Source organism: Zonotrichia leucophrys, chromosome 1A (genome assembly GCF_028769735.1).
Source record: "Zonotrichia leucophrys gambelii isolate GWCS_2022_RI chromosome 1A, RI_Zleu_2.0, whole genome shotgun sequence".
Classification (NCBI taxonomy): Eukaryota; Metazoa; Chordata; class Aves; order Passeriformes; family Passerellidae; genus Zonotrichia; species Zonotrichia leucophrys.
The window spans coordinates 51,966,896-51,994,066 of record NC_088170.1 but is presented as its reverse complement, the minus strand read 5'-3'; the positions used below and the strand labels follow the sequence as shown (position 1 = coordinate 51,994,066).

General features: G+C 41.5%; 1 protein-coding gene across 5 annotated transcripts in view; it reads left to right on the top strand.

The window, feature by feature from the left end:
* The first annotated feature begins 318 nt into the window (after nucleotides 1-318).
* The window catches only part of GRM8 (glutamate metabotropic receptor 8), a 314,502-nt gene continuing 287,649 nt past the window's right edge, over nucleotides 319-27,171 (top strand). Inside the window, exons 1-3 of one of the 5 annotated variants that reach the window (XM_064702745.1) lie at nucleotides 319-562; nucleotides 851-1,109; nucleotides 7,774-8,623. In XM_064702745.1, coding sequence (XP_064558815.1) covers nucleotides 8,114-8,623 — 510 coding nt within the window. In that variant the 5' untranslated portion in view covers nucleotides 319-562; nucleotides 851-1,109; nucleotides 7,774-8,113. Of the gene's footprint in view, nucleotides 563-644; nucleotides 1,110-2,270; nucleotides 2,372-2,506; nucleotides 2,646-7,773; nucleotides 8,624-27,171 lie in introns of those variants that run through there. The other 4 variants (XM_064702748.1, XM_064702749.1, XM_064702747.1 and 1 more) reach the window with 4 other exon arrangements.

Sequence of the window (27,171 nt, the reverse complement as noted above, 5' to 3'; positions counted from 1 at the left end):
GCCTCGGGAATCTTATCCTGTGTTATCGATCCTGTGGCGGGGGACACGACTCCGCCGCCCGCGGAAGGCGGGATGGGGATGGAGGCTCCGCACCCGCGGGGAGACCGCGTTAAACAGCCCCGGCCCGCGCCGGTGATCCCTCTGTGTCCCTGTCCTCGCTCCCGCTCCCCCGGTGCCACAGCCTCAGCCTTCACCGGCTTCCCCTGCTCAGAGATCCCGCGGCCGCGTCTGCCGGCACCGCGCCCCGGGCGGAGCGGCTGTGCCCGGGAGGGCGGTGCCGAGCGCGGGCGGGCGGGCCCGGAGCCGCAGCCGCGACCGGCTGGGGATTCACGTGGGGCCGCTCCGTGCCGTGCCGTGCCGCGCCGTGCCGAGCCGCGCCGTGCCGAGCCGAGCCGTGCCAGACGAGCCGAGCCGAGCCGAGCCGTGCCGTGCTCTGTCCTGCCACCGAGCGTCGCCTGCTTCAGCACCAAGAACAGCTACAAGTGTGGCTGCGGGCCCGCCGCGCTGAGCCGTTCCGTTCCGTGCCGTGGTTCCGTGCCGTGCCCGTCCCACCAGAGCCGCGGTAAGCGCAGGCAGCGCCGTGCCGCTCCCACCGACGCCCGGGGGCTCCGGGCCGAGGGCTCCTGGCGCCGAGCGCTCCGCCGGCGCGGGGGCCGGGCCGGGGGCGGGGGCTGAGGTGTTTTCTTGCTTGGCTGTGAACGGCTCAGCCGGGCCGGTGCGTGTGTCCGCCGCTGCGACTGAGCGGCAAGGCAGCGGAGGGTTGGTATAGTCACGGGGGCTGAGCCACTGACCCCAAAAAGTTACCTTGTGAATTGTTCTTTTTTTTTGGTGTTTTTGGGTTTTTTTTTAGAGTAGGGGAGGAGAAGTGAGGAAGGAGTCAGTGGAGCAAGTTCGGCTTGGCTGTTCGCGAGTGTTAAACAGCACGACTGACACCGCTCTCCTGGATACCTGTCCCAGGCTGAGCTCTCGCATATTAAGCTGACGCTGCTGAGGGGAGCTGTCTGAGACGAGGCTGGTACAGAAATTACCTCATGCCATTCCCGATCTACACCGAGTATAATTCCAGGGACCTCCACAGTAACATGGATATGCAACTCTTTTCGATCAAGGTATTTGTGTATTATCTGTGTGTGTCGTCTTTAGTTCTTAATTTAAGCATTCAGGAGAAGGCAAATAATGCGCGTTTTGCCTCTGTTAAGATTTTTGGGCTGGGAATCCCGGGCAATCCTCTCCGCCTGCTTCGTGGCGCCGGGAGCTTTTATTTTTTTTGGCGTTAATTATTTATCATTTTTATTGTCGATATCCTCCCCCAATCAGATCTAACGAAAGAGATCCCGGACACGGTGCAGTCACAGCAGCGAGCAAAAAGGGAGAATCTCGGAGCTCCCGAGCAGCGAGGTCTCCCCTCGGCCGTCTTAGCCGGGTCTTCTCCCACCCCCGGGGGAGGGGAGTTCAGGGGTTTCCCCGCTCTTCCCGCCACCTTGTTCGCGTTTCGCTGGCCGGGAGGGAGGAGGGGGCTTCCGCCGCCCCGGGGGCACGGGCCAGCCCTGCCCGCCGCCGCCAAGTTCTCCGGGGCCGGGTCGGGCGAGGTGCCGGCAGCCAGCCCATACCTTGCCGGGTGGGCTCAGCTTCCTTGGCTCCGCCGGGGACACCCCCGCGTCCCTGGGGACGGAAGGGGCAGGAGGATCCCCGCCGAGCTCCGGGGGCTTCTTCTCCCGAGGAAGAGGGCGAGAGGCTGTACCGGCAGGAGGCGAGGGTTTAACTATCCTCGGCGTGGAGCAGCATCCCCAGCGCTGGCATGTGCTGATCGCAGGAATGCGAGGTTTTGGCAGGTGGATGTATGACACGGTTAAAAAATCCAAACCAAACAAGCCAACCAACAGCAACAAAAACCAGATAAATAAGAAAATGAAACGCAAAACCCGTACAACACAAGTTGTAAAAATCAATCAGTGACCCAAAGTGTATGGAAATCCAGCGTTGGCGTTTTGGAGTTTGCAAGCTTCGGACCTCTGGGACCAGGGATTCATTAAAAGAGACTTAGGTTTGCATCGAGGGGGGAGCAGAAGCTCATTAAAGCTGACTAGTTGATGCAAGGAGAGGAAGGAATCACCGGCGGCTGGAAATAAAAGGCGACGTTTGTTTTTGCATCGCCGCTGACGGAGGTGCAGCGCTCCCGGCCGGGGACCAGGGCTCGGCGGGGAAATCCGTATGTGCCCTCCGTCCCTCGCCCCCGGGCCGCCTGGGCTGCCAGGCCGCGGCGGGAGGCGGCTCGAACCCGTCCTACGGCCGCTCGCTGGAGGGAGCGAGGCTGCGGGGAGAGCCGCGACGAGGCTGTGCCGGAATCCCTCCACAGCACACGCCAGCCGGGGTACGGATGAGCCTGGGAAGAGACAAAAAATAATAAATCGCTCGGCTAAGTAAAGTGGAGAACAATAGGGGGCTCCCTTCAAGGGAGAAGCGCGGCGGTGATGGGCGATGGTCGCGGAGTTGCGCGGGGAAGCCGGCTCGCCCAGCCCGGGGGCGCTCCCCGGGCCCCTCCGCTGGGCGGGGCCGGCCTGGCTGCGGTAGCCCTTCCTCGGGCCGGGAAAGCTGCCCGGCACGCCGAGAGCCGGGGAAGCGCGGAGGAGCGGCGCGGAGAGGCGGTGCGTGGCCGGCTGCTGGCTCCCGCCGGTGTGCGCCGGCGGCGGGCGGAGGCGGGCGGCGGGGCAGAGGGCGGCGGCGGGCGCGGGGTGCGGAGCGGGGAGCTGAGCGCGGTGGGTGCCGAGTGCGCGGGTGCGGTGCAGGGTCCGGGAGTTCGCTGCGGTGTGCCGTGCGGAGGCGCGGGTGCGGTTCCCGGAGCGCTGTGCGGAATGCACGGGCGCGCCATGCGCCGGATACGGAGAGCGGGATATGGAGAGCGGGATATGGAACGATGCTCGCCGGGGGGCACTCGCCCGGGGGACTCGCCCGCTCGCCGGGGCCGTGGCCGGGGTCGGGAGCGCACACAGTGGGGGACTTTCCTGCCGGGTGCCCCGGGACGATTTCGGCGTGCGGCTGCGTTTTTGGGGGCAAAGTCGCTCTTGCAGAGCACCGGACTGCACCAGCCGCGCCTGCTCTGAGCACAGCTGTGCGGACTGGGGAGCGGGAGTCCGGTGGGAAGAGGGTCAAATGAAAGCAGAAACAACAGAGAAGGCTCTCCTAGGGTGTCTGGGAAAATCTTGATCATCATTTGCTAGACCAGAGCTGAAGCCTTTCTCTGAAGGTGTTAATACTGACGGGGTTCATTAAAAGTCCAACCAAGGGCAGAGGAAAATACTCAATGTAGTTTTCTTTTTAAAAATTGTAGGCTCCACTTAGTCTCACCCCAGCAGAAGGACCTGTGTTGGATTTTTACAGGGTAGCTTGTTTGGTAAAGGGATATTTGCAGGGTAGGTGTTGTGGGGTATTTGAAAAGGGGCTGATCAGGCTGAGGGTAGACATCAGACTGCACAGGGAGAAATAGTTCCTGTAAACGAGATGCTGAAAGTGATTCGCCTTGAAGTCCTGATTATTGTGGAAAGGTTACCTCTGTGGCAGGGGCACAGCAAACCATTACAGAAGAGCCGAGGTAGATAAGACTACTTACATCAGTGAAGAATTCTCTTGCAAGTTAGGAGTTGCGATGTCAAGGCCAAAGGTTTTCCAAATTCCCTTTTGTTGTCAGCAAAACCCATTAATCTTCTATATGTGTCAGGCTACTGTGTGCAGGTGGCAACTCTTTACCTGTTCTGTGTGGAAATTCAGCTATTTTCTCATTGAGGAATGCTGTACAGGAGAAAGAAGCAACTTTGTGAACATTGATATGAATGTTAACAAGAGAATTTTTTCATAGTTCAGTGGTGTCAGTAGTAAAACCTCAAAATAATCAAATTTGGGGATTTTTTTCCTCCTCAGAACTTAATAATGGAATTTATCATTGTTTTGTTTTCATTCAGTAAAACCAGATCAGTTTTGTATTGACTGGACAATCTGATATTTTGTGAATGGGTTTTCACTCTAGAACTTCTTGTATCGTAGTTCACAGAATATTTGCTTTATTTTATCTTGGTACTGTTGCAACCATGCTTTAAATACAATAAGAGATTAGGATTTTTGGCTCAAAGAAAATTCTAAACATTTTTTCCGAGGTATTTTTTCTCTTCACTTATAGCTTATTTTGTCCCTGAGTAAAGGGTTCATGTATGTCTGTCTGGCAATGTCAGCTGTAAAATATCCGTCCTGCCTATGCTTCAGAGACTACTCCTTGCTCCTGCTGCTGTCTGTAAATTGTGAGATTTTAAAAACTATTTCCTGATGGACATTTTGAATCTTTCTACATGGTTTCAGCGAAAGCTTCAGTGCCAGCTGAAGAGGCTCTTTCAGGAACCTTGTTAAAAAAATAGAAACATTTTCTGTATTTATTTAAGTATTTATCTGTCACTCAAGCCATTATTTAGACCTTTTCATTAACATAAATAGGTTCCATAATGAGCCTGTCTTTTAGTGCAATGAGTCTGTGGTTGGAGTAACGACTGCTCTGGGTTCATTCTCATGCACTGGTTCTGGCAGTGTGGTACAAAAATACACAACCTTGAGTACCAAATATCTCATAAAGCTGAATGATTTTATGAAGGAAGTAATTTCAGAACCAGACACTACATGCACAAGTTTCCATCTCCGCTGTCTTGCAGTACTCCGCCTCCTTAGGTTTAAAAATAAATATATATTCTAGCAGAACAAGTGGAGGTTTGTGCTGAAATACTGACTTTAAAAATAGCAATATGTTCTGATAATGCCAGATATTTTTAATGAAATAAACCCAAGAGAAGCATGTATTACAAGGTGACTGGAAGAGATGCTTTGTGGTGCACTTACTCTCGGGCTGTGCAGGGGAAATATATGAATTTCTTCTCTGAACTAAAGTTTCTAGTGAACACCAGCTACTACAGTGGGGAACCTGGTAAATCAAGAATATATTTGCATTAATTCAAACTTTTATGGTCTTTTGGAAAAGGACAGCATTTTACTTCAAATGAAATCTCTGCACATGAGAAAAGTTCATTCAGGCTTTATAGCCCAGAGGCCCGTGCTTTTTCACTAAAATTCATTGATAAAAATGGAATTAATTTAGATCATATGCTTTCTGCTTAGCTACACAGACTTGAAATGTTCTGTAAAAGGTAATGTTAATCAATATATAAAAAGCAGTGTGCCATGAATAAATTAGGCAGTATAATAGAAGCTTTTATTTCTTAGGTAACATTAAAAAAAGACTAAAAGGTCTTAAATTTTTAAAAAGAACACTTTAAAATTTTATTTCTGTTTTATAGACAAGCAGTGGACACTTGCAGCTAAGAAACATGCTTCTTCAGGAAACCATGCAAGCTGAGGCAAGGCAATTAATGCTTATGAAGGCTATAATGTTGAAAAATGCTAATTGCCAATTCATTTGATTTTCAGTCTGTCCCAGATAAAGTATTAGACTGACGATCTTGGGCTCACTGTAGCCTCTCTGTTGTTGTTAGAATTTAGGTTGCAATAGCTTAATCCATCACTGTTTGTTGCATGAAGACTGACACTTGCTTTCATTTCTGGGCATTTTTTGGCTGTGAGGAATTAACCTGCGGCTGAGAAAAGGGAAAAAGCAGCATTTCTTTCCTTCAGGAATATTTTCCCTTTGTCAGTGATGCTTTCTTGTTCTCCATATAGTGTTAAATAAGAGTAGTCTCATCTTATATTGCCTTAGTGAATTTCTCCCTGTCTGGTTTGTACATACATGCATGGACCACTGAGTTCATTGTGGAGCCATAAAGCAAATTACCTCCATACCTATTTTAGGGCTACTCTTTACTATTTTGAACCCATAACTGTTTTTTTTTTTTTTTTTCTGCTAAGGCAATTGAAACAACAGATAACTGTGGCTAGTTAGTAGTTCAATCTTTTCTTTGTAATGTGGACCATATGAGAAATATCCCATGGGCCTGGATCAAATTGCACTGCAGTGTGAGTCAAGTTGTTCAGTTTGTGAATGACTTTGAGTTTGGCTCACAGGGCTGGAGCTCAGGCACCTTTGTAACCTGTGTGTCTAAAAAGAGCCAAGGGAGAGTGATGGGATTATCACAAAAAACAGCACAGATTTTGTGTCACTTGGATTGAACTCTGAGCCAAATTCAAGCAAAACTAAATGTCAAGAGGTGCAGTGATTTTATTCATACCCATCAAATGTTTCATTTTCAACTGTTCATTTTCACGGTGAGATAGTTTCACATTCAGTAAAAGACTTTCCATTGTGAATCCTCTTCTCAGGTCTTCAAATAGCCATCATTTGAAGACTACTTCAACTTTTGTGAGTTTAGTGTTATCATGGAAGGAAATAATGTGACAAAATTAGTGTAAGAAGAGGATTATCAATTTAAAGCATTATCAAAGTGCATTTTGAGTTTTGTTACCACATGATATGTAAAAGCTTTGTGGTTTTGTCTGTATTTGTCATCCAGTGTGACCATATTTTTGGTAGTAACCAGTCAGATCACTAAGGAAAAAGTAAATATTTACAGATGAGCCTGATGCCTGGATTTTCTGTACAGGCAGTAATATAGACACTTGTTCAGTGTGATCAATTCCATAGCAAGTAAAACTTTTGTTAAAAAAAAAGGAATAAGATAAAGTGTACCCTAGGATGTCCACTGCTTTCCATAGCCTGTAACAGATGTATTGAGAGACTGGTTCAGATGCAGTTGCCCACAGTGTGCCTATCTAATACCAGGTAAAATTACTTCTCGCTTTCTTCTCCTCAGAGGTTTAAAAATTTATTCAGGCACGTATAATTTTGTTAAGAATTGAAATAAATAAATGCCTTCACTTGAGAATTAAAGTGTGGGCAATTTGGAGATATTTATAACAGTCAGTCAGGTGTTTAGATATGTAGGCTGAAATCCTCATCTCGTTAAAATCAGTGGGATCCCTCCAAATGTCAGTGCAGGCACAACTTTGTTCCTATTTAATGTGGTCCAAATGCAAGCAGAGAATAGAGAAAATAGACCTTGTTAATGTTAAACCTCAGCTCAAGTCAAATGTTGAAAAAGGAACATTGGATGTTTAGCTAGTTTCCCAACATAATATGTTGTGTTCTTTTTACTTGAGAAATCAGCTACCTTTTCATAAAAATAATTTAGTGTTAGACATTATCTTGAAGGAGATTTAGATATATAGTTAGGCCCCCCTCAAAGTGAATTCCATTGGAGAAATAATCAGTCTCACATCCAAATGAATTGAATGTGCTTGTACTGCATTGGGTGAAGGGTGTACTTAAATTCAGGTGCCCTGATTACTCCATTGTCATAAATGAGACCTCTCCAGGAGTGAGAGTGTAAGTGGTTATTGCTCTTCTGTAGGCTGGAGCAGAATAATGACGTTGAACAGAATAATGCAGCAAAACAGAAAATACAGTGTGTTATGGATCAGGTCTGTTTCTGGGTGCCATGCAACATGAAGGTAAATATGAATTACTGCTCAGAATCTGAACACCAAGCTAAGTTTAGTTCCCCTGATTCGGCTCTTGCTCTGCTGGCATCATCAATTTCCTGGCTTATAGTACAGTGGAGCCAGGTGTTCAAATTCACTGAAGGCAAAGATTTGCTAAGTTAAAGAACATTGAAAGTAAAACCTAGGTGATGTAACTGCTATTCAAAAGTAAATACACTGTGTGACAGGTATAAAACTGCTGAAGTAAATGGTACTTCTCACTGTTTTTTAAATTTTTTTTTTTTCCAGAAGTACCTCAGCTGTAGGGCAAAATACAAGGACATAAGCTACTGACCTCCTTTTAGCATCAGGATCAGACGTACTACCCTACTCCTCACCATCAATTAAGAGCAATTGAAAATCCGCCTCAGAAAAGCTGGTCAACCCGTTCTGTCAGTGGACATCTTTTGTAAAACACATTTTATGTACTTCTGCTGAGATCTTCTTTTCTACCTACCCACCGCATGGTTCTATATTACTTATTGGGCACTGATGGTAGCCTCCAGAAAGTGCAGCTTCAAATGGTCAGCCTCATCCTTTAGCAAGAAGAAAACCTGGATACTGGATAGCAACAACGTCTTCAGAGAAAATGGTATACGAAGGCAAACGATTGGTTTCCTGCCATTGTTTCTTCCTGTTAACAGCCAAGTTCTACTGGATGCTCACTCTGATGCAGAGGACTCACGGCCAGGAGTATGCCCACTCCATTCGCCTGGATGGGGACATCATCCTGGGAGGACTGTTCCCCGTTCATGCAAAAGGGGATAGAGGGGTGCCTTGTGGGGAGCTCAAGAAGGAGAAGGGGATCCACAGACTAGAGGCAATGCTGTATGCAGTTGATCAAATTAATAAAGACCCCGATCTTCTTGCCAATATCACCTTGGGTGTCCGCATCCTCGATACGTGTTCCAGGGACACTTATGCATTGGAGCAGTCCTTAACATTTGTGCAAGCGTTGATAGAAAAAGATGGTTCAGACGTCAAGTGTGCAAATGGTGACCCACCTATTTTCACTAAGCCAGACAAGATATCAGGTGTGATAGGTGCTGCAGCAAGTTCTGTGTCCATTATGGTCGCAAATATTTTGAGACTCTTTAAGGTAAGTAACATTTTCTGTGGCTTTTTTTTTTTTTTTTTTTTTTTTAATTTCAAGAACAATGAAATAAGTTAAGTGGTTGTGTTGTCATACCTTCAAAAAAGAAAAGACACTTTTCACATTCAAAAATCTGAAATGGTTGGTTTTCCCTTTCAAAGCAGAGCAGGGAAAATACCTAAAAGCAGTGTTTGCAGACTCTATTTTAAGGTACCAAGCGCTTCTCTTAAAGTTTCTGAGCAATCTGTGCACATTTTAACTCTTTAGGAATTTGTATCTTTACTTTTATACTACTCAAATTTGCTCCATGTTAAGCATTTATGCTCACCAAGACTGGGTTAGGACTAATTTCCCAAATTTCCAGGAGAATGAAAAGTAAGATTTTAACACAAGTAAATCTTTTGGAGAACCAGATAATTTCCTTACATAGAAAGATATGCCAGTAATAATCTAGTGCTACTGATGTGCATGTCTAGCCAAATGAAATGTACTGTAAAATCTTTGATTTTCTTGAAATTTTTCCTCCTACGTATTTTCTGCAAGGTGATATTTTTTACAGACTTTGTTATCACCTTGTGAGAGATTATTTTTAGGCAACAGTTCTAGTGGCATTTGTTTCCAAATACTTTATGAAGCTCAGACATTCTAGTTAATGGAAAAGTAAACCTGCCACTTGTAAATTACCTAAGTTAGATGGGAAGATGAACACATTCTAATCAATCAACTTGGATGGAAATGGTCAGGCAGCAGATATTTAACTTTTAATCCTTTATGCAATGCCAAGCAGATGATGGTAAGTTGAGCACTTTTTTCTATGTGCAGAACAATTATAACTTATGTCTGAATCTATTACTGTCCTACCACCCACTGTTCCTTTCATCCATTCAGAAATCTTCCCTTATTTCATACAACTTTACAATCACCAAAACCCACTTAAAGACCATTTCTTTGACTTTGGTGCAGAAGGTTCTGATAATGTTTAATATTGCTGTTATGTATTTTGAAAAGTGTTGCACTTGTTTCCTAATTGTTGTAACTGAGATTGATTAGTAGTAGAGAAAGATTGGCCTTTTTTTATGGTTTCTCAGCAAAGTGCATTTCAGTCATTTGAATGGAGATTTTAGTCCTTCCTTTTGGTTCTCCCTTGAAGGAAATAATGATGGATTTACAGTTCAGTGGAGGAGCAAAGTGACTGCTGAGTTGTGGTCAGATGTTCCTTTCAGTCTCAAAACTGATGCTCAGCTGCAGATACTGCACAGGTTTGAGAGCAGTGGACTAGTTCTAGCCAAATGTTTTACTTGAAACAAGTAAAATCAAAACCAAGTACACAAAACTGAGCTAAAAGACTTAAAAAATGTTCTATATGGAGAGCACCTCTGGAGTTGTGCCTGGTGGGGAAGTTTATCTGTCCTGGGAATCATCAGGCATCTTGCAGGAGATGTCTATTTTTCAGTTCACATCCTTTTTAGAAGTTGTGTCATCCTATTAAATAATGCATATTTAAGAAATAATGATAGATGGAATGGTCACTTTAATACCGGTTGCAATGCAGGGCCATGTAGACTACAACTTACACCCAGTTTTGAGTTGAATAGGGTTGTATAGACTGATTTAAGAAACTAAGCCTGGTAAGACATGCATTAACTCTGAATTAAGAGCAGCAAGAAGGAAAGAGGCCCATGAATTGTCTAAGATAGCAGCAATTTGTCTTCTGAAACCTTGACAGCTACCTCCTGATTTACATTATGCAATAAGATTGCAAATAACATTCTACTGCAGTCTTAATCAATAGAGGGTCATGTGATATCCCCTCTGGGGAAAGATCTTATTTACCCATTTAACTGATGTAACACAGCTGCTGGCAAAAGGAGGAGACATCTCTTTTAGTTTTATATATGAATCCTGCACAAATATTCTTAATAATATAAAAAAATGATAAATTATACCCTTTCATGTCTGATGATGGACCAGCATGTGAAATCTGTTTTTACACTTTCCTCTCAGAAGTGAATCTCTTAATGAATAGAGGCTTCTGGATAAGGCTTTGGGTTAGAAGGACGGTAGAAACCACTCACAATGGTTATAGTCAAGAGGATTAGGAAATTAGGGGTCATTTTCCAGAAACTTAGATGTATAATTCAGTTTGGGTTGTATTCAGACCAAAGACATAGGCTGAAATTCTCAGCTGATGCACACAACTTTGTGGCTGAGGACCTGGACCTTGGCCAGTGCTCATAGAGGCTCCAGGCATGAAATTGTGTTTACTGTATCTTGGTATGTGTTGAGGTGGGACTCTCAACTGGGGTGAATGTCTGTGCTTGCATTGAAGTCAGCAACCACCATCGTGCAAATGCCTATTTCCATTTTATCCAGGATGAGTGTGATTCATCCAAATTTCTGTTTAACAGTGCTATTTGGAAAGTTGAACCTGTAATTTGAAGTTCAGTATTGCTTTAATACCTGCTCTGAAGCTCCTAAATGTCAGGACTACATATTTTTGAGAACATTATTCTCTGGCAAAATTTTAATTTGTAATGAAATTGTGAGAAGCATATTATACCTCTCAATGTGAATACACAAAGATAGTCTAAGAAGTGCTACTCTCAGCAGTTTGAACTTTTATGCTGCTATTTTTCTTTTTCTTGCAATTTTTTTTCTTTCTTTTATTGATTTTATGACAGAAAACATACAGGTCAATAGTTCTATCTGATAATCTGGTGGATAGCACAAACTGATAGTAAATGTATTCTTTTATCTAAGTGTTTCCATGAGAAGAGGGGAGGGAGGCCACCACAGAAAATGACAGCCTTTCTCCTGATCAAATGTCTTACCTTGAATTCATGCCTCTCCTTTTTTGTTCTGTGAATTTTGAGGTGCCTTGATGCTTAACAGGTGATTTTCCATTGGTCTTACCCTTAGTAGGGCCAAAACATTAAGGCACAAATTAGGACAGACTAAATTTCACCCACTGATGGTTTTAGACTTTCCAGGGGCACTTTACATACAGGAAACACTGGAGCATAGAATTGTGTGAAAGTCGACCTGTTATTTCTTGATTGTTTTAAGGTTGTTGGTTTTTGCTATAATTGTAAGTTGTTTTTATCAGGAAACATCAGGATAAATGTGTGGGCTGCTTCACAAAGAAAACAGAGACAAGGGACCTTGGATTGGTAGGATCAAAGGAAATCTTTCTATTGACTCAATCTGTCAAAATATTACTCTTGCATCCTTCCTTATATTTGTTTTAAAGATACTCTGTTTTCCTGTAGGGTGCTTAGGCATGACTAGATGGGAACATTTATCTGTTTTGTGTGACACTTAGGAGTATCTGGGTTGTTTCCCAGGCCCCCCAAACTTGGCCTGGAGGAAACAAGAGGCTATGTAACTTAGCTCACTTCATGTGTTATGTTCCCTGTATTCAAAACTTCTACTTGTTTAATGTCTGAATAACTTATGTCAATGGTTAAAATCTGCTGGGAAAAGAGAGGCGTTTGTTGATGCTTGTGTCCTCACATCCGAACCCCACATACTATTTCTGAGCTCCTTGGTACACTCCATCTGTCACCTTCACACATCTTCTAGCCAGTGTCACACTAGGAGCAGCTAGGGAGGATGGTTTGCATGCAAATTGAGATGGGTGGACAGTATGCTTGGTGAATTGTGATCTAAAGCTTTTCTGTATGTATTTATGTACATGTGTATAAGGCCAAATATTCATCGACAGCTTTATTCCTTCCTTGCCTTACTTTGCCTTGCCTGGCCTTTCCTTGTCTCACCTTCTGTTTTCACCAGTTTCCCAAGGCTAAATTACTTATTTCCTATGTTTGGTCAAATTTCCTTTTTGCTGCAGAGCTGTAATCCACTTTAATAGGTGCTGTCTGAAGGGACTAATATTCACTTCATGCACATTTGCCTTATGCATTTCATCCACATTTACCTCTACAGAAGTACAAGTACAAATGACATTACGGAGTAACACTTTCAACTTTATGGCAACCATCCAAAATGCAAGGGAGAGTGTCTTTCAGTAAATCTAGAAGTGAATATATTAGTTCCTCTAGCATTTTGCTTATCCGCTTTGATTGTTTCATTGCCTCATTTTGGGTTTTAGTGTATATCTTTGCCTGGTAGCTGTGCACAGCTACTAGGGCTATACTTGGACGATGCTATTTTTATGCTTAGTTCCAGGTCTTTTTATGTTTGGCTGCCGTTTGGCACTTTTGCTGCCTTGTGTTCTAGACCTGCACAGAGCAGCAGACAACAGGCCTCCCAGAAAGGAGGGCATTACCATAGTACAGAGGCTTATCTCATTGAACTTCATAAATGCTGGGCTTTGAATTTAAATTGTGGCAGTGGAGTGCCTCTCATGAAAAGGAATATGGTGTAAATAAAATGTGATAACATTTTACCACCTAATTTCAGATACCACAAACATTTTTGTGAGGCAACCTGAGGCATACACAGATTCTGGTCTAGACTCTATATCTACAGAAATATTTGCACCTCATGAGCATCACAAACTTCAAAGGCTCTAGGAAGACACAGGAGTCAGTCTGTTCCATGTCTGGCTGCAGGCCCTTTCCATAATGGAAAAGCTGTATTATCTACTTTAAAGAAGTAAAGAAGAGGCTCAAGAATTTTACCCAACATATTGGTATTCATTAATAAAAAAATGTGCTGCACTGATTAAAATATATCCATTTTCTGTTCACTGCATCCTGCTACATCTGTCAATATTTTCCACTGCATACCATTTGAAATATATAATAGGATGATTTTCTTTTCCTGGTGGTTAAAACATATGTGGAAGATTTTTTGTGAAGTGTGAAGAAAAATTAATATATGTAGGAGAAGATGACTAAAACATTTTGAAAGAGGTCTTAAGACAAAAATATTTATTTTATTTTTGTTCCAGATAATATTCACACTTTCTGAATAATTTTTAACTATAAAAGAAACCAATACATTTAATTTAATTTTACAATGCTTTTTTGTAGCTTAGTACATGCATGTATCTGTTTAGTGCCTGAGCATCTTGTCTTGTTATTGGCTGAAAAATACCTTTGTTGCAATTATATTATTTTTTTATAATTGAACTGTTTTTACATAGAAGAAAAGTTCATCTCTCTTTATATTTCCATGGCAGTAGGCACTTGATTATGCAGAAAACCCCTTTTAACTCAACCATGATTCTCTGTCATTACCAGGTTAAATGTGTGTGGTCAAGAGAGGCAAATACTAGGTCAACACCAAGATAAAATTATAGGTACAAGAGGTACTTTGCTAGCATCAATAATGAAACAGTTGCCAAATTTTTTAGTTGCAGCCAGAGGAAATAATAGGTTTTCAGATTCTGTGAAAACTGCTAGCACTGATTAGCATCAAATTTTATTTGTGCTAAGCTGCTTGAGGCAAGAGAGTACAGAACCAACTTGATGCATTCATTCATTATTTTTCAGTATATTCGTTTCTTAAATACTCCTCTAAAAGTTTAAGAATTTTGGTTTCTCACATTCCTAGATGTAGCTATAACCTGTGGTTGGAGAAAAAGGGTAATCTGATTTTCTGTGTTATTTTCATTTGTTTGTCATTGGTTTGCTATGCGGCTTGAGATGCATCTTCTGACCTTTCTGTTCTTCTCTTTTGTCATTTTGATTTGCTTGTGTTTAAGCATTTCACAGGAACAATCAGAAGCTTGATTAACATTGGTTAAATATTTGAGATGTCTCCCCTGCTTTTGAAGGCATGTTGAAACTGTCTAAAATGTTGAGAGTTTTATCTCCTTCCATAAGTACAATACATGAGCACCTTACAAGGAGAGTGTAGCTGTTAAAGACCAACAGTCTGATTTTCTTTCTACTTCCCTGGGGGCAGGGAATATATATCTATATATATCTACACATGTTTCTCTCACATGAGGGAAGCTGCATATGCAGAGAAAATGATTTCACCCTTTCCTGGCTGACACAGCCAACCCATGCCCATATCACATACTCCTTTATTCCCCCACATCATGGGTCTGCATGCAGATTACCAGGAGGGGATGATTCCTGACCCATGATGACTTCTGAAGCCTGTCAGAAAATTGGGAGACTTGGCTGGCACAGGTCACGGCCGAGTTATGGACTGTCCTGACAGGCTGACAGTGGAGGCAGCTGAGCTGTTGCTGAGAGATGTGCTCTGAAATAATGTGATTTACCAGCACAGACATTGCTGCTGATCTCTCAGGACAGAGCTCTGCTGATACGTCACGCTGACGAGAAGCCAAGGACCATTGATGCTTTTCCAGTGCTTTACTCCAGCAATGTTAGTTTTATTAGCTACAATGAGAACCAAATTAAGATGATTTTTCCCCCCTGGTGTTTAATTGTTTCAGTACAGTTGCAGTTGGGCAATATGAATAGTTCTCCATTCTGACTGCCATCAGAAACCAGGCACTATTGTGTTACAGCCAAGTAGTAGATTTTGTGTGTGCTTATTTCCATTCTCATTATTTTCCCTAAAGCATATTGTGCTTTTAGGATTAAACTGGTTTAGAGTGCTTCAATGTATATCCTTGTGCTTCCTAGCATTTATCAGAGAAAAGTAGTCATCAGAACAAAAGTCTTACTGGAGGACACAAATTCCACCGGAATGAACTAAATAGCCAAGAGCAAAACACTCCTCTGGGCTGGAATCTGTGTGTACTCCCAGCAAGATATTATGTCCCCTATCTCTCTGACAGGACAATTGAGCATTTAAGTGAGGCCTTAAATTAGGAGGCTGTTGGCCCTTGGCTGTCTGTGTCCTCAATAGAAAGAATGAAATTCTTTCAGAAGGGGACTGGACCAGGTCTATGAAAGTGGATGCATATTTCTTGTTTACAGAAAGGTTATGGGTTGATACATGCTGGTCCTTGCATGAGATAGAACCTCTTCTCACTGGAAGGCTTTGGAAACCTTTGATGGAAGTGATAGGAGGTTTTGTAAGATTTCAAACACTCCCAAAGGTGATGCCAGTTTCTTAAATCCTTCCTGACTTTCCTTTGGAAAGAGTTTTACTCATCTCCTTTTCTCTTTCTTTTCCAACACATTTATTTCTTTCTCTAGGTTAATTAAGAGCTACTTTTTGACTGCTATTGCCAGTATTTTTCAAGTGTCTATTTAATTCAATAGTCTTCAAAGAAAATTTTTTTCAGACATGCTGAATAAGATTCTGACTGAGTCTCAGTTTCTGCAGGTTTGAGGATGAGTGTGTCAGCAGGAGGAAGAGCTGTGAATTAGGAAACTTATGAGAGGGATCTATCTATGGAGATAACAGGGAAAAAGGGAAATGCTTGTGGAAAGATTGAACTCTGAAGGCACAAGGGTCTCTCTTTTTTTCCCCTCCCTGTAGGATTCCTTGTCTGGCACTTCAGATAGATACTGGGCTCTAACTCTTCTCTGAAGTAAACTATTTCTGATAGCAATGCTGAGATATTCCATGGTACTGTGAGATCTCTCTTCCTATTGTATTTCTTTTACAGCTTGAGACTGTAGGATGCATGCAAAAGTGATTTCTCTGAACTGGAATAATTAATCTTTTAAGTTTTGGCTTAAGTTTTTTTTACTAAAGGTGCCTCCAGCATTTAGTTATGTAGCAATGGTATTTGTTGAGGCAGAATCTCTATTCCTTCATCATTTGTGCATGTTGCACATATCTCTTCTAGAAAGTGGAATGTAGAAAAAGTATGATAGCCCATTTTGGATATCATTCTATGAAAAGTGCCTAACAATATCCATAAGATTTTTACTTTGAGAGTGGCTCTGTTATATTTAAAATGCCACTGCAATTGCCTTGCAGGCAGGGCACAATTTTTTTAAGGAACTCCATTCCATTACAGGAACACTGATCCCCTAAAGTGGTAGTTACTCTTATTCAGATAAAATTTCTTTGTTTTTTGCTTGTAAAGTGCTGTGAAATATTAAAGTCTTAGTGAAAACTTATGACCACAGTTTTACTTAGGCAATTCATTGTAGCAGCTATTGATCCTACAATGGTTCTCTAGGCCTGATGCTTTGGAAGCAAAGCCCAGGAAAGGAATGAAGAAAGGGCTGGTTTTCTTGCCATTCTGGTTTCTTGTCTGGGTACCCTCTGTATGCTTTGGTTTCATGAGTAGTGCTGAAACACAGAAAGTATCCTAGAATGTAGGTGAGGCTGCAGGAGGTCTCCAGGCTGACCTGCCTATTTGGATCATATGTAAATGGACTATTAAATAAAGTGGAGCATGATGAAATTCAGCACTATATTAGCACTATTGGCTAATAATAGAAGGGAGAGAATATACAGCTTATATATTTGTGCTTTTGTAAAGGATGTTTTCTGTTATTTTATTACTGTAAATTCATTGGCTGTGAACCACATAGTCCAAACAACCTTTCAAGACAGTGCTGTGGGAGAAGAGAATATATCTTGGCAATCTGAGACAGGAACAAATTTATCATTAGGAGCAGCATAAAAAAATCTGGGGAATTCAGACTGTGCTCACTGCTATGGTGTCTGGGACCAAACCAAAACCACAGAAAGAGATAAATAGGCTGTCAGGGCTGATATCATACACTGAATAGAAAGTGCAAAGGCCTTTGAATCCCAAGACTATGGATGTCTTGCTGCAGGGGCATGACTTGTTTTAGGATTCAGATTTCTAGCTTCTTCTGTGTTGAAGAGACGAGACATGTAGTGCGCGTAGTTATAGGATAGTAGGTTTTCTCTAGCTGGCTGGATAGGACCGACTTGTTGAATTCTGTTTAATCAAAAGGGAAACAGAGTCTGACTTTTGTGTGACTTTTAGTCTTGCTTATGTGAGGAAGAATCCCTTAGAGAACAGTGAGTTCCAGGAAAGCCAGTAAATTGTACCACTCTTAAACTGGATGTGTCCAGAGACAAATAATGTCCTATGTCCATTAAAATGTTCTGTCATCACTGTTAGTAGGCTTTGTATTTGAGTAAGGTTTGTCCAGCAGGCACGTAGAAAAAGTGAAGATGGGACCTCTACTGCTTTATGTATTTTTCAGAAATGATCATATTGATGCACTATTGGTAGCAGTCTGAAAATAGATAGGAATATGTTCAATTAAAAGAGATTTTTCTTTTTTTGATATGGGACAATACTGATCTTGGGGGAGCTGGCAATTTAATCTCCACAGACATGCCTCTCCAAATGATAATTTTATAATATGGATAAACTACAAACCTAAAACTCCAAATTCCACTCATAAAGAGGAGTTAGTAGAGCACAGCCATTTATAGCTAGAGCTAGGATATTGTTTCAGGAATTAAATTATGGGATGATTATTAGAAAAAAAATATTGCCAAGAAGTACTCCCTTGTATGTTGTTTAAAGTTTAATCCAGTTGTGTATGATGGGAAAAGTGCCAAGTCTCCTGGCTTCTAGCTTTCTGAAAATTAGGTTGGATAGAAGTATAAAAATATACATTTTTATACCAGTAGGAAAGTGATCTAGGTGAAGTAGCTGGTGTTTTCCACTCCTAAATTTGATGGTTCTGCTTGCCATCTTTTGCACAACAAAGCACAGGATTTAAAAGTTACCAGCTGCTATATTTGCTTTCCAAAGTGTGAAGAAAACATGTATTGTCCTGAGGATTAAAGGGCTGATTCTCTTTGTGCTCAGTTCAGGCTGAACTGAAGTATTTGTAATGAAAGTAAAAGCTATTAAAAAGCATGAAACATGAGAGAAAAATAACGTGTTTATGTCTTCTTTGTTGGATAGGATTTGATAATGCCCTTAGAAAGTTTTAAGTGTAAGCATTTGTCTTATTAACTAGCATTTCTTTTGTGCATGTTGCAAACACTTCCACTTGCAAATCCTAAGTGCAGTCAGAGCTGTTGTTTCAACCCACTGGGAACTGTTTTGCCAAATATCATCTGAACAACAAAAACTCATCATCTGCGAGCTAGTTCACATCTCCAGTACTAACTAAACTGCATTTTGGATGTATAGGATATTAGAGACTGCAAAGAAAAACAGTATTTCTGGTGCTAGTTTTGGTGACTGGGGTAAGACAGGAAGGTAGCTGTGCTGTATATGGGAGAATGAAAATCTTGCAGTTGGAACAGATGCTGAGAGTGCCCTGTGACTCAAGGTATGATTTCCTGACATTCCTGCCAAGTTTCAAAGTTTATGTATTTTTTTTCTCTCCTTATTTCTATTTTTGGGCTGAATAGCAAAGAACTTGTGCTTTGGGAATGAAGATTCACCATTCTAGTTATGTCTATTTTGTTGTGTGTTTGCATGCACACCGAATAATTATTCTGGCCCGCAGGAAAGAATGAGAGTAAAGATGTAAAAAGCTGATGAGAATGCAGGGTATTTTTGGTATGGATCACATAATCACTTGGCTCAATGGCAAGCTGCAGAGCTTTGTGTGAGTGTGACAGACTCCCCTTGCTGTGTGGTAGTGCTCGTTGAAGCCTTGCGTCCTTTGTCTTGCTCCAGCACAGCTTCTCTCGGTGACCTTGGGCAGTGACACAGCAGCGAGTCCTCAGCCTCAGGGAGGGTGCCAGTGGAGCTGGGACTGATGTCCAGGCTCCCTGCCCCTGCTTCCCTGGATACAGCACTTCTGGGGCTGGAGGGATTTGTGAACATGAGGGCTCCTTGATAATCAGATATAAGAGTGAGGGGTGGGGACATATAAATACTTCAGCTAGCTAGTCCTTAACGGGGGATTCCTTGTATCCTCTTACTCAGTTCTCTCCCCTGGGTTTTGCTATGAAAGGAGATTATCCAACTTGCAGTATGATTTAAATATGCAAGTCATCAGTCTCAGGAGCAAGTGGTGAAGCCTGCCTGACCTGTAATCAGAGGCTGTACATCCCCCTTAGGAAACCATGGCGGTCAAAGAAACAGAGCTCCAGAGTCAGGAAAAGGTATTTGGACTATTGCCCAATAATGTTAGAATTGTTAAAATTCATATCTGCAACCTGTATTAAGGTGATTGGAAAAAAAATGAATGTCTGCCATTTTTATGATAAAGCATGAAATTAAGTAGTGTGGTATTAAAGACAATTAAGATAGGTGTGTGTGCACATGTATGTTCTACTAAGCTGAGAGGACTTGTGTTCTTAAATGTTTGAGAAGAGAAACAATCAAAACAGTTTTGCTAGCTGATCATTATGCCAATATGTTTCTTGGTGTCTCAGGAAGCTTTTTTCCCCCTCAATTTTTCATGGTGATTTCATTAGAAGTTTGTTTGCTTATCTCTAAATTGAGTAAAAATCCCTAAGAATAGGCAACTTCTGGCAGCTCTGTGGTGAATAACTGCCTCATCTATTTACCAGGAGCTAAGAGAGAGATTCTACACCTTTTAGAAAAGGTGATTCCTAATTTTAAGTTGCCTCCTTTTCAGTTGTTTTCAATCTACTCAAAGCATGAGTACAGTATTGTGAGCAAGGCCCTGCAAATAAAGCTGAACTGAAAATAAACATTCATTTTATTCTCCACCAAAATGATCTTGTTTTAGTGAAACTTGGGAGCTTCTATTTTTAGGTTGGGTTTTCATTTATTTTTTTGTTTGTTTGTTTTCATTCTGTTTTTGAGATTTTATAACGTAAGATAGAAGTGATAGGTTTGAAATGTCAGTCTTTGATACCATTCATTAGGTGCTGGTGCCCCTCTTACCCCACTGTTTGCTCAAGACTTAAACAAGGTTCTTGGGCAAATTATTTTGGATTCAGAGAAGGAAATCAAATAAAACTTAGGAGATGGCACAGCTCGACTCCAGTCCCCACAGACACAGACAAGAGTGCTTTGTGGTAAAATTATGAGTTCTGGTCACAGAGGGTGAGAACTCTGCAGAAATAGGGCTGCCTGGGCGTGCTGTATGCAATGAACTTCCACCCTATGACTTTTCTTTTGCCAGAACAGGTCTTTTCTCACCAGTCTGCGGTGTGCAGGACTTTCCTTGGGGAGCTCTAATCTCAGAGCTCTTTGTTAAAACAGGTCTCTAATGGTGCATCTTCTTGAAAACTCTTGCCTGTTCTTCTACCTCTAGACAGCTGGATGCATGTGAAAGTTGCTGTTGCCAGATGCTATCTATTCACTGATGATAAGCTTTCACAATGGGAAAATTTTACTTCATCCATGCTAAAATTCATTAAATGTTCATTAGAGTAATGATTTGAACTTAGCTATTCCCATTCCTCACTGAATACTGGACTGTACAGAGAATTACTCTCAGGCGGGTCCAATGGAAGTTTAATTGTTTGTGAAAACATGAACAGCTTCAGCAGGAGAGACTTTCATGTCCAAACCCCCTATAACTCAATGGTTAGTTGTTCCCAGCTGAGTGCTTTAACCACCAGGCTGTTAAGTATAATTCAGGCAGCTACAGCAGCCTCGTTTTTCCTTTTGGAACATACTTGTGCATTGAGAGGATAAAGTACCAAAAAAAAAAAAAATATGACGGATACATGATGACAGAGATGAGAACCAAAGGAAAACCTTTTAAGAAGTCCTGATAAATGCCATGGGGAGGAGACATAAGAGTAAAGCACATTTGAATATGAAACATTCCTCTATATGCCTTAGCCAGGGATTGCCAAGATTTTTCTTAAAGACTAAGCTTGAAAGTCTTGGCCAGAGCAGTAACACAAAACTCATCTCACCCCCATCTTCAGCTGCCTAGTTGAGCATAGTTCTCAAGGACAGACCCTTGGATTTGTATGAATGACTGAATTGTCCCACATGAGTCTGAAAGTCTTCTGGAAGTGCCCATGTATATTTGCTAGTCATAGATGAAGACACAGTGATTTTCACAGACTTCAAGTTTTCTGACCACCTCCTGCCACACAGCACTGACCATCTCAGTTCTGAACTGTCTAAATGCCAGGCAGCTCCCTCAGCATTTAGGGCTAATATCTCTGCAGTGAAAAACCCTTGGCATGACCTCTCTTATTTACTTACTCCCATAAAATGTAGATGGTTTTTGTTCTTGGCATATAGGCTTGTAATTTTGATTCGTTTTAGATGTAGGACTTTATAGAAGGAGTGTAGAAATTTTTGTTTTGAATAGAGAATATTGGAGGACACTCCCACAGCAGCCACTATTGGCAGTGATATTTGTCATTCTTCCATTCTTCAGACTGTTGTGAATATTTTAGTTACTACAGTTATTTAGGCAGACTGATTCATAATAATAAATAATGTATTCAATTTCCCAGGTCCTATTTGCAGCAGTGCTCCAGATTCCTCCCTGTAATGCACTACAGACCATTCAAATATTAAACCACATAGAAAATGAATCATAAAAATAATGCAAAACAGTCAATTTATTTGTTTTATTTTTCTGTAATGGAAGCTTTTTTTCCTGAATCTAACATACTAGTTTTTCTAAGCAGTGATGTGCCATTCCTTAACTAAAGGCTCAGGATATGGAAAGGTCAGGAGGAGGCAAGGGGAGCAGCATGCAGCCAATATTTCTGCAAGTCCTAATTAAATAATAGAGCAGTAGAATTTATTTGGGACATTTTTTAGATCCACTGACTGAAAAATAATGAAGTAATGGAGTTGGATGTCTATATGAATCTTTCTGATTTTATTAAAAGATTCTGTTCTAAACACTAACGGAGAAAAAAGTGAAAAAACATTGTACACATATATATTCCCAATTTGTAAGGGCTGAATTCTTTTCTATCTGCACCATGTTACATGCCAAGGAGGACAAAAATGATGGCAGGAGCCTGAGAACTGAGTACAGGCAGTGCTCTGCAGTGCCAGCTGCCACCCCTGGGCACTGCACCAGGGCACCTGAGGAGATGAGAAATGCAAAATCACTTGATTGAAGTTGCTATACATTTGAGAGCTGCCCTATGCCTCAAACCACCCAATGCACATGCTAATATTAACATCAAATTTTATTTTTAATGTGTCAAATAGGATCCTTGCTCTGGTTTACAAAAACCAGCCATGTGTGATCTTCAGTGTGCTGGAGCAGCCTACCCTCAGCCAAGAGTTAAACATCACCCACCCTGCCCACAGTGGCAGGCTGTCCTCTGTGCCAGGGAGGCCTGTGGCAGCTGAGCTCTGGCTTTGCAGGATGCACATCTCAGTACCCTGGGCCAAGGGCTCTCCTGTGGGTGAAGGCCCAGTCTCCATCCACTGCACTGGGAATGCCTGGAGCTGGTGTGAGGACATGAGGTGACTCACTGAAATTTAGTGCAAAATGGTATGTGACCTTTCCTCTTCCTTTGGTTACTGCTGGAAAGCGTTACAGAATGGTGTCAATTAAGAAGCATTTATTGTACCTTAGGAAAAAGTGAAAGGAATACTTTAGTCTTTTCATCACATGGGCCAGTGCAGCACTTTGGCATGGATGATGATCATAGGAATGGCTTAAAATTCTCTCTTAACAAACCTTGATAATAATACTGCAAAATGCAGCTACAGACATGTCCTAGAAAATTTTAAGAGCATTTAAATATTCTTAAGCAAAGGATTATCAGGTAAAAACCAGTAGAAAAGCAAAGTTAGTAAAATTCTGCTGCTAATATAACCAAAAGTAACATTACTTTTATGTATCCTTGATAATTTTACAGTGCTACATGTGGGGTTTTTTTTCGAAAATGATTTAACTTGCTGCAAATGATGTCTGAACTGGCCATCTATCACTGCACAGTTTGTCTGCAGTGCTTAGGAATTTAACACACAGAATGACAAGTGTAATTACATGCTTGTGAAACATATGCCGTAATTTATGGATATTAAGCAAGTATAAACAAGAGATCAACTCCTAGTGTAAGCAGTCATCCAAGAAATCGTCTTGACATTTATTTCATTAAGTCTTTCTTTCAGTATGACAGTCAGAATACCTGAGTTGCACTCACAGCACATCTGCAGATACTTTCCAATTATTGCATGTTTGCAAAGCAAAGGATCAGATACATGCCCTCAGCTAACATTTAATTTTTGGTTACATTTCACATACGTAGTTATGTAGGTGTTTATCATGCCTTATTATTATCATAGTCATCAATATTATTACTATTATTATTAATATCCCAGAGGTGATTACTATACAGGACTTAAATAGCAACAGCCCTTTTTTCACCTGTTTACAGTGTGTGGTAATGTTCACTGGATTTTAAATTAGAAAACTGAGTAAAAAAGGCTCAAACCCTAGAGAACTGATGGTTTATTCACTTGAGATCCTGCTAGGAAGAGAAGCAGAAAAAGAGAGTGAGATGTGCTGGGTGAGATGCCCCCAGAAGATTGGTGCTGCACATGCTAGGCACGCTCACGGGTGTGAGCATGGAGCAGGCTGGGCCCTCAGACTCCCAGCTGGGGTCTTCCACACCCTCTGGCTTACTGCAGTGCTTAGAAGGCAGTGGGGTTACTAATATTGTGTAGATTGCAAAATTGATTTTTATTTCCTGTTGTCAGGAAATGTCTTTATCTGCCTTATCCCTCCTGCTAAGTGGTGCTGTGTTCCATGAGCCCTGCCAGGGAAGTAGAATAAGCCAATATTTTGAAAAGGAGGGAAAAAGAAGGCGAGCCTGGCAACCAGTCCCTGCCAGGGGCAAAATAACATAACTGATATAAACCAGTATTAATGTACAATGAAGTATCTTGAATGCCAGCCCACATAGAGGGATGGAAAATAGGTCTTGCCAAATATACTTGAGTGTCTTTTTAACAAGACTTTGAGTTGTAAAGATAACAGCATTGACTTCTGTAAATCTCAAGATCACATGTCATTCTGTGAGGTACCTTAAGCACATTTTATTTAATAAGACCATGATAATTATATATTTAATATTTTTAATTATAGTTCTTTACATTGATAGTTAATTAGGTAGCTTGTGGTTTATCTGAATAAGCTTATGCCCAGGGATGGGAAGGAAAGTCCATAGGGAAAAGTCCTTCTCTGCTAGCTATTGCTGATACTGCTCTTATGCCAATGCCTCTTTCTGTTAAGGAAATATTTTCTTGCCAGGTTGCCAGTGCTCCTCTACAGCCACTCCGGGCTCTCCTTTCCTGATTAGGAGCCAAAACCTGAAGGTTTGCTGCAGCCAGTTTTCCTTGAACCTTTTTACATATCCAGCTTGTTTCTAAGGTTTTCAAGGAATATCTGTGAGACATAAACAGAACATACTGGTGGGAGCTGAAATCTCTCTATTAGCCAGGTCTCTGATGGCCTTCGAGTGAGATGAGCAATTGGAAGGAAGAAGGAGAGAACATGTGAAAGGCAAGAAGATGAGAATGTGTCAGGGAGAAAACCTACAGAGAAAATTACAGCAAATATACCTGGTCTCTGTTGGTTGCTATCTTACATTCCTGTCATCAGCTTAGTAAGATGATAGCAGCTGTATCATTTGAATGTATTGTTTTCCTGTTAGTTCAGTCACTCGAGCTATTTCAAGGTATGCACACTGAGACAAAAGAAATATAATTTGTGGGGCAAGATTATTCATGTTATGTATCCTGCAATATAAAATTCTGTCTCTATAACTAAAAACACAGGTAATTTAGGAAATACTGACTTGATCCAGAAGTTGTGACTAAAATCATCCTGTAGCAAGTCTTATTAAAATCACAATGATTTATCATGAGATTAGGAGAACAGATGCTGCTTACTTGTGATTCAATCCTAATGATTGGTAGTACATACAAAGTCATAAAAGAGTAGCCTGGAATAATATGTTAAAATTAGTCATTGAATCACAGAATATAGCCTTGAAATTCAATGGATGGGAAGCAAAATTGTCAGGGCCTGGTACTGTCAGGGCACTGCTATTGCAGCAGGAGGCTGAGGACAGAAGACACATCTGTTTCAGCCGGCAACCACCATGTGAGCAGTGCTAACTTACCACTGCAGTGTTGTGGCCTGCAGGGTCCCGAGCCAGAGGACTATTTAAAAGATTAATTGGCTGGAAAGCATTCAGCACCTCAAATCTATCTCTGCTGCTTGACTTTCAGATAGATAAAGTCTCAAGCTTCTTCCCACTTGAAATGTCTTTTCAGGCTGGAAAAAATGCACTTCCCCAAATGGACAGAAAGTATGCTTCTTTATAATTTATAATTGTTTGTTAGTCTTGGACAGATGTACTAGGTGTCAGAAAGTTCTTTGCCCTGAAATTTTCTGCATTTATTCAATGTTTTCAAGAATACAGTTATTCCTGAAAAGGGTATTAACATCTCATTTTATTATCCATTTCACCTGGGAGGTTTCTGGTACATGCAGGATGCTGGGAAGATAGGAGATTGCAAAAATCACAGTCCCTCTGCAGCTTTCTCTTGCAAGGGAATGACTACTATTAATGTGGCTGTCTTAGCCCATTCCCTGTAAGATAATGATATCAGCCCTTTTCCAGTACCATGAACCTTATTGGAACAAACAAAATTTGCTTTGGGAATCCCGAGCTTTACAGGGCCTACTCATTATTCTTTAGCCGCTCTCCTAAAAGCTGTTGGGCTTTAAAGTACTTTGCATCAGTCTGGAATTGGCTGCAGAGCAGTCGAGCATGGTGTAATTTGCCACCAGGCTCATTGCTTTTTTGGCTCTTTGAGATCTTTCTCAGCTACACCTCTGGTATGCCTCAGGAATACTTTTAAGAAGTCCATGACATGAGTCCTGAATTAATCTGAATGTGCCACAGTTTGGGTCTCACTGCGACCAAGAGCATGACAGTGATCCAGTGATTGTGCGCAGAACATCATCCTGTGTTTCAGAGGACTCAGAGGCACTGGTGTATGATAGCTTTTAAATCTCTTTTGTTCAGCTAAAACAATGTTTACCCTTCATGGTAATAAACACTGAGGCTATTAGGTAAAGAGGAGATTGGTCACAGACAAGCATTCCTGTGTTCTGGGGAACTTGCTTTTGCTCTTGTTCACATCTTGACAGTCAAAAAACCTGCTGTTTCAGACATGCAGTTCATTTTTTTTTTCTTTTTCAGTTCAAAAAAGTAAAAAATCAAGGAATTAAATTTGAAGAAAAAAATCAAATACATACTGGAGTATCTATTCAAATTCGCTCTTGCACTGTTTACTAAAAAAGCACAAACCACTGTTTAACTTTTCTCACAAGCCAAGGAAACACATAAATCTTTATTATCTCTGTACCAACCTTTCCTATCTCTGATCTACTGTATGGATTTTAATGTTTGCTTGCTTCATAGGACCCATTTGAATAGCTTGAGTAGCAGAACCTCACATGTGATTTATTTTTTTAAGTTTTAAAAATGAACCAAACAAGTACTGTCTGTTTAGTTTGCTCATGGAAATTTATACATGAATGGAAAAGAGAAATTTCAATGTACATGACTAATAAATTAGCAGTCTGTGGTCCAGAGAGAAATGGAAAATTGCAGCATTAAATCAATTTTATGTGATAACATAACAAAACAACAGATTGTTTGGGGTACTTGAGGTAACCACCTTTCCCTGATAATATATGTTTTTCAGTAGCACTGAGCAACACATTCTTCATCAAGTTTATAGTGAAAATTTCTGACAGCGGCAGGTGAGGAATTAGTTTTGAGGATGATGTCCTTCTGGTGGCTCATGCTGAGAATGATAT